We start from the raw sequence: 15,849 nt of genomic DNA, 5'->3' as shown, positions 1-15,849 counted from the left end.
ATTAAAATCTAAACTCCTTCACTTAGCATGCAAAATACTGATGTTTGCATTCTGTCAGGCAATTTTTGACTTAAGAGTTACAAAACCCGATGTGATGTAATAAAATTGCGGCAGCTGCATAGGTGTGTTCTTCAACATGAATGTGCTGGGGTAATCTAATAGTCACTGGAAGCTGTTTGTTCTGTTGTGAGTTAAAAGTCACATGAATGCCAACAGCAACCTATCTGATTTCCAAGATATACTACTTTGTACAGATTAATACATGTCTATCACAATCACTTCAGAATTTGAATCAGATCTCATGAGCACTGCAGAAACTAGGGTTCATATCGGAATCTAGGTCAACACATGTGCTCAAATGACCCTGTCTCCAGACACTGCAAACAACTTGGAGGCAGAGAGAGTCTCTGTGGACGTAGGTTGATATGCAGTTCCCTCAGGAATCCTATGGTACAAGACAACTTGAAGGAAAGATTCTTTACTCTTTACCCACATGGCCAGGGAATACACCTCTCAAAAAGAGGAACCAAAATACACAGCTTTGTGAAGGGCACATCTCCCAACAACTTAGGAATTCCAGGCCGAGAAAAGTATTCACTAGCATATAAAGGAGCAACATGTGTTTGTCCCTTTGTACTTAGTACAAAGGAAAAAGGTGCAGATTTGCAACCACATGCCTTAAGATTGTCAAGTCCCCCAGGAATGATAGCAGGCAGGCATATACCAAGATCCCCAGGGGCACATCTTGAAGCCCATCTAATTTACTTCCCAGTCTTTGGAAGTTCCTCACAGCAGCTGACAAGATTGTGAAAATAAATGATTCTGTTTTTCTCATGCTGACCTAGAGATTTGGCTAAACTGAGTGTGTGGCCCAGATTCACTATTCAGTTTGGGGTTGGCAACTTCTTAGGAGCAAAAGGTTATACTAGATCTCACCCCTGCTTTTTCCAATCTGCTGGGTGGGTGGGGGCATACTGCTTATGGCTACTACTATAGCCAGTTTCTGCCACAATTGCAGAAATGTGGTGTATTGTTGCAAGAAGATGGCAAGCTACTTTGTAAAACCCTACCATTTTGCAAGCTGTGAATCTTATTTCCCTAAAGAAGAAAAATAAAGAACGTTGTTCATTTCTGTGTTGTTTCCAGCAAAAAGAAAAAGTGCTGTAGTGACAAGAGGCAAACTGGGTCTCCAAAAAAAGCCTTGGAAAGCTACAAGTGGGTCACAGGAAGGTGAAACTGCTAATCCCATGTTGGAACTATTGCTGACTGTCCCAGGTCCTGATGTCCCCATGTCATACAAGAGATACACAAACGACTGAAGACCAATTTCTGAAACTGTTTAAGGTCGCTCACGATAAAACATGTCCCTATACTACTTGAGATACATTAGTTGGGATCTCCCTGGAATTAGCAGTCGCTGCATCACATGTAATGTAGTACTGTATAACTAACTATGACATAACTCAGTAAATAGAGCACATTCAGTGCACAGGAGGATTATTTATTTATTTATTTACAAGATTTTTTTTAAGCCGCACCATTACCAGTGGTCTCTGCGCGGCGTACAACAATATTAAAACTTTAATGTTTCCGTGGAGGTTCCGGATTGCTCAGTGGCTCGCTGTAACAAATTTGTTACACACTTTGTGAATCTGAGCATTTTTTCCCTCAGAGTTGGACTCCACCGTAGATGCAGAGCCTATGGTTGCGTTCAGTGCTCCGGACTTATGTCATAATTTATTGGATGAGTATCTAAATCAATGGCTCCCAACTGTGGGTAGCCCAGGACTGCAACTTTCAGAAACCCCAGCTAGTGGAGAAGTCTTCTGAGATTTGCAGTCCAAGAACACCTGGCTTACCCAAGGTTGCACACCTTTGTAGAAAATCTATTTAATTTTTCCCTTTCCTTCTCCAAGATCTCTGTGGGTCCTGGAAGGATTCCCCACTGGAGCAAACTATCAAAAATTGCCAGGATTTTTTAAAAAAATGTCAAGTACTCACTGGCTGGAATCCTGTCATGTAACCTAATCAAAATTGTAAGTCTCAGTCCATTCCCTACAAGTAAATAAACAGCTTGTCATGATTCTTGGGGCTGCGCATACACACCCGCCAAGCCAGTGTGCATCTCTGAGAACTGCAGCAGTGGCTCATTATTTACCAATGAGGGATGGACAAAAACTTGTGGCTTTGCTTATTATGCAACAGGATTTTGGCCATTACACCCCTACTGCACAGAAAGGACCCATGTTCAATCCCTTGTGTGTCCAGACAATTTAGATAATTTTGGAGCGCATGTAGCAATGGTCTAGTGGCACAAGATAGTCTACTTCATGTGATGCACCAATTACAAATATGAAATTTCAGATAACTGTTGCTGTATAAGTCAATTGGTCCACCATAACAAAAGATGATAATATTGTAACCAACAGTTATTTCTTGTCCCAACTGTATGTCTACTAAACTTCACAGTAATGGCTGCACTTATTCCAAACAGATGCTGAAGGCAGCCAGCTGTCTTAATACCTGTCCATACACATATTTCTCCTCAGCACAACAGATTATACAGTCAGCTGACTTACTTAAAGAATCTACACAGCACTTCATCAATACCTCAGTCTCAGTTTAAAAAAAATCACCTAATCGGCACTGTATAGCAGGCTAATAATTTTGTTTTCTACACAAGCTCTTTCTTCCCACTTTGTCAAAGCTTTTTTTTCATCCATTCCTCAGTCTCAAGATTTCTGTAATCTTCAACTAAAAGTTGATGTCCATTTATTCCATTCCTTCTACTGTATCATCTCCTTCACTTTACTTTTTTGATCTCTCATCTGAGAGCAAACATTTCAGCTTCAATTCCATAACCCGCACCCCACCTCCAGGTGTTTCCTTCAGCCCCACATTTCCTCACTTACTATACAGTGGTGCCTCGCTTAACAATTGCCTCACTTAACAAGGAAATCACTTGACGATTAGGTTTTTGCGATTGCAAAAGCGACTGCAAAATGATGGTTTAAATGGGAAAAATCCACTTCACGATGATCGTTTCCCTGCCTCGGGAACCGATTTTCGCATTACGACGATCTAAAAACAGCTGATTGTCGGGTTTCAAAATGGCCACCGGGTGCACAAAATGGCTCCCCGCTATGATTTGGGACGGATTCCTCACTTTATAGGCAGCTAAAATGGCCGCCCCTATGGAGAATCTTCGCTGGACGGTGAGTTTTCAGCCCATTGGAATGCACTGAAGGGTTTTCAATACGTAATTGGCTTTTTTATTTCGCTTAACAAGGATTTCGCTGTACAGCAATTTCGCTGGAACGGATTATCCTCATTAAGTGAGGCATCACTGTATTTCAGTCTTTAATGATATTCCACTTTCAACTCCTTCATGCATCCATTCATCTACCATGTCCTCCATATCAGGGGTCCCCAACCACCAGTCCTAGGAAGCCCACAAACTGGTACCAGTTTGTGGGCTTCCCAGGACTGGGCCACAGAGACAGATCTCCGCCCCCTCCCCTGCATACACACATGGAGCCCACCCACCCCAACTGGTCCACTGTTCCAAAATGGTTGGGGACCACTGTTCTATATGGATATTTATTCTTCTTACCACTTTCCCACTAGATTTGTACAATGTTTTATCACTCTCAATACTATTAACTATCTACCTTTCCTCAATTTTTTTTTACCCTGGAATCGTCCTTCATGCTTCTTTTCTTTCTTTTCTTATACTGAAGCAATATGTAAATAATTTGTCCATGTTATTCCCATTTATGTTTTTAAAAGCTGGGAACAAGAAATTCCAGTTGATAATCTCATGTATACCTACGATTGTATTCAATTATTTTCTTCATGGTGCATCAAATGTCACTCTGAATGGGAGGGTACTATGAATTTTGGGGTAATGCAAATATCTACTGAAGTTGTGAAAATGATTAATGTACACATGGAAGTTCTTTTGCTCCCAGCTTATGAATAAAGAGAAATTTTTACTCATAGTTTGATCACCTCTCTTCTGGAGGAGTAACATTTCCAACTTGGCATTCTTCTGTCAACCATCTCTGCTTTTTATGTAATTCAGAACATCCTTTCCTTTTAAGCTTCTCTCTAGTCTCATTTATATCCTTTCCCACATCTGCATTTCCCTTTCTTCTCCTTCTCAACATTCACCTAAGTCCCATCTAACCCCTCTAATTTTATCCCTGTGTGTTCACACTGTTCTTCATCCTAAAATAGTTCTCCTCTCCCTATTCATCAAACTATATCCATTCTTACTTTCACTTCCTCTGTGACCCACTTTTTCATAAAATCATTTCCAGTATGACTTGCCTATCAGAATCTCCATTATCATCTGACATTCTCCAGCCCATTCAATTCAAATGTTACTTCTCAATCCCATGCTCCTATCTATCTATCTATCTATCTATCTATCTATCTATCTATCTATCTATCTATCTATCTATCTATCTATCTATCTATCTATCTATCTATCTATCTATCTATCTGTCTGTCTGTCTGTCTGTCTGTCTGTCTGTCTGTCTGTCTGTCTGTCTGTCTTCCCAAATCTCCCAGAAAAAGAATTTCATCTATGTACAATATCGTATACAACAGTCGTTACTATAGCTTGCAATCTTCTCCGACAACCATCTCAATGATGGAGGCAAATCAAATGACCTTCTTCATCATAGTTAATATGGTGACTTATCAACTTATTACTGTGCCACCTCAATACACCATAGGTAACACATGCAGACAAGGGCACATTTATTGGCAATGTGAAGCTTAAGAAGAGGTTGATTATCAAACTTCATCCAGAGACAATACAGCATTATGAACAAAACTGAACTACTGTATCATATATCTCGTCACTAACAGTCATATGAGGCTAAAAGAAATGGAATGATATCCAGCGATTTTAAAAGAAAATGCACACCATCAAACTATGCTTACAGTATTTTGAAAGCAAAATTAAATTGTGAGTCCTCAGTAGAATATTGGCAAAGTAAGTTGGTATCTGCAAAAAGATTCACCTTCATGTTTCCAAAGCACAATTTAGAACTTCAGGCACTCTGCAAGGATTCAGGTACCCAGACACAACAGAATCCTTCATTTCAGTCTGCTGTATATAAATATACTACCCAGTCTACATGGTACTCAACAAAAAATTAGCATCTACTCAGTATATGACATTCCATCATATACTGTATGTTTACATGTGTGATATACTTTCATCCAGGTCCATAACTCCTACTTGGAGCATGCCCCTCTTCTATCTCTTTCAAGTACACATGCAGAAGCAATGTTCTGGTATAATCATCATCATCTGAGAACTACAACTGGAAGGGACCCTACTGATCATTGAGTCCAGCCCATCAGAGAAGCACAGTGAGGAAATGAACTCTCAACCACTTATGCCTAAACCACTGAGTTATCCAGCAGTTATATGTCACATTGCTGCATGAATGAGAAAGGACTATATGGGAAGAAAGATACAGTGGTGCCTCGCATAGCGAACGCTTCGCTATGTGATGAAACCGCACAACGAGGGGTCCCAGGCCATCGCTGGAGCGTTCACTCAGCGATGGCCCCTATGGGCTTTTTTCGCTATGCAATGATCGCGCGGACGCGATCAAAGCATAGCGAACAGCTGATCGGCGGTTCCAAAATGGCCGCCGCTAAAACAAAATGGCGACCGCTGTTTTGCCTCGCTAACGAGGCATCCAAAATGGCCGCCGCAATGGAGGAAACTCGCAGAACGGTGAGTTTTAAGTCCATAGGAACGTATTAAATCAGTTTTAATACGTTCCTATCGGCTTTTTTATTTCACTTAATGATGGATTCGCTGAGCGAGGGTTAATCCGGAACGGATTAACCTCGCTAAGCGAGGCACCACTGTACTATATTTCTATATTAATGGGCAATGTGACATGTTTTATAAAAACATACAGTAAATGTTTGATAAGCTGTAACAATCTTGCAAGACAGCATAGAAACGGAAGTCTCTATCATAAGAAAGAAAAAAAAACACAAAAGCACCCATTCAGTGGAGCATTTACCTGTAATTTTGTCTCTCACGAGCTTGCAGGATTCTATTTCACCAATGCTCCCAAAAAGGCTCCTGAACTCTTCCTGCGTCATATTCTGGGGTAAGTAGTTGACTATGAGGTTGGTTTTGCTGTCATCTGTAGCAGCCCCTGTCTGCATAGGGGAAGGGCAGTTCCTATTGTTGCTGGAAGGTCCATTGGTTGTATTGGATGTAGGGCCATTTGACACCTGAGGCTCCATGGTGCTAATTATCTAAACAGAAAGTTAAAATGGAAAAAACATCATCTTAGGACTCAGAGACAACGTTGCTATTTTTAAGATATTTTCAAATGAACACGTAGGTAGCATTCATGGCCAATTTAAGATAGTTTAAAAAAACACACACACACACCCAGCTTGATTCTTCTGCTATTGTTGTAAAGTAGGTCATGCTAGTCTTTGGCAGAAAGCACATACTAAACTACAGAGGCAAATAAACCCTCCCTTCTTCTTTTTTTAAACTGTTACTGCAGAACTAATTTTTCTTTCCATGATGCAATCATTTTCATAAATGTATATTTATATCACATAAATTTAAGTATGATCTAAGGTGTAATAGCTATGATTAAAATTACAGTTCCTTTTAAATTTAAGAGTCCCATATAGAGGTAGAAACAGAAAAGGTAAAAATACATTAGCTATTTAATTACTGAAGCACTCAGTGCTGTGACAGGTTTATCTAGGCCATTCAAGCTATAGAAAGCTGTGACTGTGATCAGCTTGAAGCAATAACCTCTCAGTCTTACCAAACACACTTATTGCATCACTGAAAAGGCCTATATTCCTCAGCTACATTTGACACCAGGGGCTTCTTCTGATTCTTTACTAAATAAAGCTGTGAAACTGCAAACATTTCTACCTTTAGCAGAAGTGAGGCTATTTACTTGTGCAACATTAGTATGAAGTGATGTTACACAAGTAAATAGCCTCACTTCTGCTGAAGGTAGAAAAGCCCAATTTTAAAATCAAAACGGATACAAAACAGACTATGGATATTCTCACTGCATTAACTAACGTTCTTTTAAGGAAATGACACAGTAGTTAGAAATATCCAAGTTAGTTCCCAGTGAGTTACAAAACCCACTGGGTAAACTTGGGCCAGTTATTCACATCTGCCCATTCAGATACAGTGGTGCCTCTCATAGCGATCGCTCCACTTAGCGAAGAAATCGCTTTGCGATGGATTTTTGCCATCGCAAAAGCGATCGCTTTACGATGTTCTCTATGGGCTATTTTCGCTTTGCGATGATCGCAGGGAAGCGATCATCGCAAAGAGCCCATTTTCGGCCAGCTGACTGGTGGTTACAAAATGGATGCAGGCTAAACAAAATGGCCGCCCACTGTGTTTAGGGACGGATTCCTCGCTTTGGAGGTGCCAAAAATGGCAGCGCTGTGGAGGATCTTCCCTTAAAGGTGCGTTTTAAGCCCATAGGAATGCATTGAAGGGGTTTCAATGTGTTTCTATGGGTTTTTTTATTTCACTTAGCAATGTTATCGCTTAGCAGCGATTTTCTGCACGCATTAATATCGCCAAGCGAGGCACCACTGTAATACATTGTGTACTTACTCAAGTGTGCTACAACCCATGAAAGTTTGTACCTAATAAAGCTTGTTAGTTTTTAAGATTTCAGAAGATTCTTTGACCAAAATCCTGTTGCATTTTTCCATGTATGAAAGGGAAATGCTTATCTTTTAAAGAGTTGCTAGATCAGTTGTGCAGCTGAGGAAGATCAGGTATATGATGGACAGCTCAGGAAACAGGTTAGTTATACAACTGCTTTCATGCAGCAGCATATGGTAACTCAATTCCGGCCTTCATTGCTTGTGCATGTAATGTGTCCATTCCCATATATATATAAAGCTCTCAAAAGTACTGGCTAGGATTACAATGTCTGGGAAGCAGTGATCTTTGGCTCTTCCATGTAGCCCCGTATAATCCATAGAAAGTCATCATAACTTCTTAATACCTTCTTAATGACTTAATGACTTCTTAATTCAGCATCATCAACCTAATGAAACACTCTTGAACCATTGTACTGTCATGATGCTATAAAACATACATTTATTTTATGGGAAAATTCAATGTATCTTCTAAAATGAAAGAATTTCCATCATTACTTCCACTGCCTAAAATTAGCAAGATAATTTTTTTGGCAGTGTTCAGTTTAACTATTCTACTTTCTGTTTTTCTTGGAGTAGGCAGTATTGTAAACTAAGAAGGAAAAACGCATAAGCTAAGGCAAAAAACAACCAGGCACTAGGAAGCTACAAACTGTTTAACAATATGTCCATAGTTTTATATACAACAGCAAACACATTTGCTAATTATCAGGTTTTTTAGTAGTCAACATTATTTTATACATGTACAATGGATATGGATAGGATTTCGGCCTATCTTTATGTATTTTGTTATAGGTTTACTTATGGTTCAAACAACTCATCAAAAATATTTTTCTTTCAGAAGAAAACATAGATGATATTAGAAGGGGGAAATTAATCTTCTGCTTAATTCCTGTCTTACTTCAAATTCTGAAAGTGTCAGCAATATTATCTAAATTATTCCAAATTCTGCACTCATCCTGATTTTGCAGTTTAACATTCAGAATGTAAAGACCCTCTAAGTAGCATATGCTGGCTCTAGCCATTCTAAAGTTTATGATTAGTGACTGGCTTTCATATAATCTCCCCCAAAGAAACTGATGGTTGTGGTGGTAATGTGCGTATGTATGTGGGGTGGTGGGAATCTTTCTATTATTGTATGGAACAGGAATGGTATTTTTCTCTTATATTATGCTATAAAGCACACCCTGACAGCAGTAATTGTGACAATAATTAAAAGCCTAAATTATAATAAAAAAAGCTAAAACCAAAGTATTGGGGCATCTCTGAAACTGACTTACTTCAGTTTCAGCTTCAGTGGATTGCAACTGAGTTCTCCCTGAACAGACATGTCTGAAGAAGTAGAATATAATCCATGAAAGCTCATGCCAAAACAGAGTTGTTAGTAAAGATGCCGTAATACTTTGGTTTGTTTTACTAAAACAGTCTAACATAGCTACACCTCTGAGAACTGTTTAAACTGCAATAGTCCTTCCAAGAAAAACTCAAGTTACCGAATTTTAGACATTCCACAGTTTAAGCTGTGTACACCACTGTGATTTTTTAAAATTAGCTGTGATGAAGAATAGTTCCTTTAAGGCTACTACCCTGTTTCCCAGCAAATAAGCCCTAGTATGATTTTTCATGATGCTTGTAATATAAGCCCCACCCCAGAAATAAGCCCAGTTAAGTGAAGCCCGCCTTCCACCATTGTGAGGCAACCAGAAGAAGATGGCATGACTGTATCTGAATAAACATAGTTGTACATGAAACAAATAAAGCACCCTCTGAAAATAAGCCCTAATATGTTTTTTGGAGCAAAAATTAATATAAGACCCTGTCTTATTTGGGGGGAAACACGGTATGTAGCACATACTTGCATTTCCAGGGCGGATGACCTGTGGAAAACAAGACCGCCACAGATGCCTTCGAGGTTTTATTACAGAAGATGGGACCGGAGGACAAAAAGTCTTCTTTTTCTGTTCAAATTCAGGCCCAGGTGTTTTACTACCGAGAGCAAGGAAAATTAAAAGAATCTTCCTACTGGAGGAAGATTATGTGCATTTGTGTTGTGGTGGTGAGAAGTTTAACTGTATAAAGTGTCACACTCTTTCCCCTTCTTGGCATAATCCTCACCGACCAGATAGGCGGGGTATAAATCAAATAAATAAATAAATAAATAAATAAATAAATAAATAAATAAATAAATAAATAAATAAATAAATAAATAAATAAATAAATAAATAAATAAATAAATAAATAAATAAATAAAATAAAGTCATCCTGCATTTCTTCACATTTTGAAAGTTATCCTTCTCAACCACAGAACGATGTGCATTGTGCATTTTGGATCTTAAATAAGTTTGGTATGCCACAAACAATTCAGTTCCCCTTATTTTCTACAGATGCTTATTCCTCACCAAAGTTCTTCATGGATTTGAAGATAATCATTAATGTAATGTAATAACATTACATGTTGTACACACCTGAAACTCTTTCACTAACATGACTTTTATTCAGATTGCAGCAAGGGTTGGGGTTCAGTACCTTGTTTCCTAATAGGTTATGTACTTTATTAAAACTGCATTAAAAAAGGAACTCTGATGTGACTGCATAATTATGTTTTTATATGACATCCCTAATCAATTCAGATATTATTGAAGTACATTATTAGCCTCTAAAAAATAAAGGTCACAAAATGCAGCAGAATAAACGAGTTGATTCCTGAATTTGTTTAGATGTTCTTTTAGTTATAGCAGCGGGTAAAGAGTATCAAACATGGCAAATCATAGAGCACTCTGTGGGTATTTTCTACCAATCAGCTACAAATTCTCCTAACAGCAATATCGTTTAGCCCACATTTTAACAGCCTTGGCTATAATGCAATAACCAGTGGATTTCTTGAAAACATTACTGAAATCAAAACACCCTACACATACACAACATTTCCATGATTTATCAAGCTTCTAAGAAAAGTGGCAAGATTAGCCTAACACAGCTTGTTCTGAACGAGACATCCATAACACAATGAACTACAATGTATATACACGCATTTTAGCACATTTCCCACATTATCTTTCTTCTGTTTCCATTGCACCCACTATATCATGCCCTTCAGAATAATTAGTTAAAAACACTCCTCTCCATAAAATTTTTAGAAAATTTGTTTTGTTTAAAAGAGAATCACTATGGAGACAGGATATCTCACAAACATTTTGCAGGAAAGCGTATGATCTTGTAGCAAATGCTTCAAGAAAGTTGTGTATTTTAATTCCAAGTCTTATTTCTTGCAATATCACATATTTTTGTTAACATTAATTTGAACAACAGCTGTTATTATCTTATCATGGAAAATCAGACACATATACTGTTAGTATTTACAGTGGACCCTCGACTTACAGACGGCTCGACTTACAGACTTTTCAAGTTACAGACTTCTCTGGCTGCAAAATTTAGATTCGACTTGCAGCCGGAGAATCGACTTACAGACCAGAAAAAACCCAAAATGGAACAAAAATAGAATAAAAACCGCTGGTTATGGGATTAATCGGTTTTCAATGCATTGTAGGTCAATGGAAATTCGACCTACAGACTTTTCGACTTGCAGCCACCATTCCAATACGGATTAATTCCCTAAGTAGAGGGTCCACTGCAAATGATTTAATTATCAATGAAGGATGGAAGTGACATTGGCATAGTGAAAATTTTACAAATATGTACAGTATCAGAAAGCATTCTTTATCCATAACATGAGTGTGAGAGAGTACTGCAATGTAGGGGAGAAGCATTTTAAGAACAAAAACCAAAAATCCACGGAGACCCACAACCACCCAACATTCAGATTTCAAAGGTGCATTTTGATTCCTGTACTGAGCAGGGGTTGGACCTGATGGATGTTATAGCTCCTTCCAACTCCATTAGTCTATAATTGTGTCTCAGTAATTACTGCATTCCAAAATCTTTCAACTGAGCTGTTAGAGCAATTTTTACTTGCAGAAATAAGTTCAATGTGTTTATCATTTGGAAATACAGACATGCATACACATGCATGGGTGAAGCACATGTGCCTTTCATAAAGAACAATAGCAGAAGACCTGCACATCTATTTAAGAATGCATCTGCTTCATTTTCCTTTTCCAACAACCACATATAATTTGCATTTTGTTTTACCAGTTCCTCTTGTCTTCAATGGAATGAATTCTGTCCCTCTTTTAGTTTATTTTCTAGGGATATTAGTGTTTGCTTATTCTACTCATACCTGTAAGAATGACAACTTGAAAACCTCCCTGCTGGCTGAAATTACGGCAGTTTTTGTCGATTCTATGCATTTTGGGATGTGGGGAGAATTCACAAAATACTTTTTTTGGGGTACAAAAATACAATGGTGCATATCTGATTTTTAAAGATGTTGCTAATAATATTCATTATATCCTCAGCATTCTCCACAATATGCTTATTCACATCACCACAGTTAAAGCATGTTTTGGAAGTATTTTGCACAAATCTGAAATATGTATGATTTTTCTATGCATACTTTTCAAATACATGCCGTATATTTTTACTGCAGTCAACCATCAATGTGAAGGTTCTAGAACAAAGACTGCCTCTAAACCAGTGATTCCCAACCTTGGGTCCTTAGATGTTCTTAGACGAAAACACAGCCTTCAGCTGTGCTGATCAGGGTATCTGGGAATCATAGTCCAGGAACATCTGGGGACCCAAGGTTGGGAACCAGCTCTCTAGACACTATAGGATCTGTTCCTGACTGTACAGTCACATGGGTGGAAGGGCAACTCACAGTCACAGTTCTCACCCAATGCTGACATATTTGTGAAACCTAATTTTCACTAGTGGCTAACAAATTTTTATTTTTAAGTATCCACAGCATCAGTACTTTGAAAAAATATAGCTAGAATAAAAAATGTAGCCTTTTGTTTCCATTGTGAATTTCGTTGTATGGTATACTGTGTATATACTTACAATGACAATAAATTATTATTATTATTATTATTATTATTATTATTATTATTATTATTATTATTATTATTATTATTATTATTATTATTATTATTTTTCCGCACCCACAGTGAAATTCACTGGATTTTTAAAAAGAAAAAGATAATAGCACTGAAATATTTTAATGGGGTAGATTTGATTTAATTTAATTTAATCCATTATTTAAATCAAAACTAAGACTCAGTTTAACCACATGATCCACCCCAATATACAATCTTGCTTGCCTTAATATATGCCCTTACTAATGCATACTTTTCACAGTTTCCTTTCTCAAATTGATTCCACTTCTAATAATTCTCTACTCGTTGACATTTCTAATGTTTCACAGTGTGTAGGGACCTTCAGAGAGAGAAAGTAGGGGTAAGGGCTTGCCTTTGTCTACAAAAAACTGCAGTAGGATACCAGGTAGAGCCATAATTCAGAAGGAACCAAACAGGAAATGACTGAAGGCAGTCTTGCACTTCCAAAAATTCCCAACAGTGTCAGATATCCTTTAGCTTTTGCTTCATACACTTGGGAACAAAGTTTCAGGAACAACTTAAGTCAAAACTGGAAAACAGGAATGACATCCTGTCTGTTATTTACACACTGCTATAATCAAGTATTTGTCTTTGGAGGGAAAAATACAATTTGAAAACAGCATTTAAAAATGATACCTACTAGACTGAGGAGAAAGAAAGATTACCTAATAATGCAAAATCCTGTGCAACTCCAGCTTATCGCTGCAGCTGATGGTACCATCAGTTTTGTATGATGTAAGTTACAGTACAGGATTTGTTGAAATTTTAAAAAAATGCTGCTTTTTATTTTAAGTTCTCTGAACTAACTGTAAGGTACTATTATTTTGGGTAAAATATACATTTTTATAATGAAGCACAAGGTGTGCATATATATATAATGATTTAAGAAAGCACCCCTTAGTAGCCAATGGTATTTTTAGAAATATATCACATCAACTCAGCATTATGAGAAGAGGCAAGGTACTAAAAATCTTCCTAAATACAAATTATGAGAGGCTTAACACTGTAAGCAATGAACAAAAACCAAAATGCACTTTTTAAAAACGTCAATTTATTCCTTATGTTTTCTAACAATCTGACAACTGAATTGAAGATACAATCATGCATCATTTCTTTAAAAAAATGCAGAAGGCATAAAAATCCCAAAAACACAATGTTATTTGTATGTGTACATTTAGAACTATCCTTCTCACAGGTGAAATAATTCTGAGTACACTACAAAAGTAAACAAGTCCCCTTTAAAACGAGTCAGATCAGTGTTCACAAACTTGCTACTAAGCAAGCAAATAAGAAATCAAACTGATCTGAAAATTATGGTAACAATAGAGAACCATTCCCCAGTTGAGTGCATTGATACAGAAATAAAAATACCCAACAATAACCAAAAAGACATAAAACATGTGGGGATCTACATTGTTTGTTTGTTTGATTTTTACTTTCTTACAGAACAAATAGTTGTGGTAAATTATAAGTGATGAAAATTCATTAAGTACAATTTTAACAATTTCAGCATGTTAACTAATTGAACAGAATCCTATTGGGATTTTACTCTGGAGTGAGTAAAACCACATGTACAGTATAATAGTGGCAAATTGAAACAACTGATGAGGTGCTGGTTGTGTGGCTGACTGCAAGCTAGCTACAGTGGTGCCCCGCATGACAATGATAATCCGTCCCGTGAAAATCACTGTTTAGCGAAATCATCATCATGTGAAAACCCTTTCCCCATTGGAATACACTGAAACCCGGTTTAATGCGGTCCAATGGGGAAAACAGCTCATCGTCCAGCGAAGATCACCCATAGGGAAGCCATTTTGCGAACGCCAATCAGCTGTAAAAATGGCTGCCCTGCAAAGCATGGGTCTGGAAAATACAGGGCAGCCATTTTGCGAAGCCAAAAAAATTGTCGTCTTGCGAACAAACTGTTCGCGAAGCACAGACCTAATTGACATCCAATGAAAATCCCCCATTGGAATGACTGTTCTGCAAATCGCTATAGCGATTGCAAAGTCACTGTTATGAGGATTCGTCGTTTACTGGGGTCGTTGTTTAGCAAGGTAATTCACCACCATGACAGATCTGGTTTCACTTATTTGGAGTAAAATCTCAATAGCCTTAGCACTACTGGGAGTGGGATTTAAATTGAATAAATAAAAAAAATAAATAGGATTCTTGCCATTGGTAGATAATGCAGAATTCTTTTCAGGTCTTTCATTAACACTGCAAGATGTCTGCTCTCTTGTATCATAATGAACTGTTACACAGGTGATCTGTTTAAAATTCTAATTGCCTGATTAACATATTTGTAGAAATATGCTTTCAAAAATTTTTCATAATGTGTCAGAAAATAATTTCCAACATGACTGTATAGAAGCTACATTTCAGGACATATATAATGGCTGACAAACAGGTGGCAATGGCACTTATAAAATATATTACACAAGTTGTGGTTTCCATATTTTCTTGATTATATGAATTCAGTCTGGAATGCTCTATCAATTTTCAATCTACATCAGACTATTGACTCACATGCCACATCCACTTATTTATATATTTTGAACACTCACTGAGCAATTCAGTTAATATTCTCAGCTCAGCCCATGTAGTCATTTCCCCCCATTATTACTTAGATAAACAGGTAGCTGTGGACAAGGGTTTTCCTGCATATTCTTTGCATATTAACTCTTTTCCTTTTCTGTGTTTGTATAACAAGTGTTTAATCATTATTGCTATTTTTAAAAGTCAAATTAAATTTAACAGCTGCATGACAACATTTGATTGTCATGATACATCATCTATACTCTGATATGAAGCTACTCGTAGGACAATGTGGAAAAACAGAATGGTTTTCCATAGCAAAAATGTCAGATGTGGTATATTTTATCCCGCTACCTTTTAAAGTCTGTCAAATATGTATGAAAAGCTGGACTGGATTCAGATGAATGATGAGTGAAAACTGATGGGAGAAAGCAGCAATGACATGAAAAAACTATTGCTAAAGGTAAAAGAAGAAAGTACCACAGGACTGTGATTGAATGTTAGGATGAGAAAAATCACGACTACAGAAGAATTAAATAACTTTAATTTTGATTTTGACAAAATCAACATTATTAAAGATTTTGAATAT

General features: G+C 37.4%; 1 protein-coding gene across 9 annotated transcripts in view; it reads right to left on the bottom strand.

Annotated features, from left to right (window-relative positions):
• ELAVL4 (ELAV like RNA binding protein 4) overlaps positions 1-15,849 on the bottom strand; it is a 133,042-nt gene that overhangs the window by 70,947 nt on the left and 46,246 nt on the right. For all 9 annotated transcript variants that reach the window (XM_020788096.3, XM_020788098.3, XM_078392862.1 and 6 more), the window contains exon 2: positions 6,060-6,300. In XM_020788096.3, coding sequence (XP_020643755.2) covers positions 6,060-6,300 — 241 coding nt within the window. The remainder of the gene's footprint in view (positions 1-6,059; positions 6,301-15,849) is intronic.

Source organism: Pogona vitticeps, chromosome 4, assembly GCF_051106095.1.
Source record: "Pogona vitticeps strain Pit_001003342236 chromosome 4, PviZW2.1, whole genome shotgun sequence".
Taxonomy (NCBI): Eukaryota; Metazoa; Chordata; class Lepidosauria; order Squamata; family Agamidae; genus Pogona; species Pogona vitticeps.
Note: the sequence above shows the minus strand (reverse complement) of the source record. Positions and strands in the feature narration are given on the sequence as shown.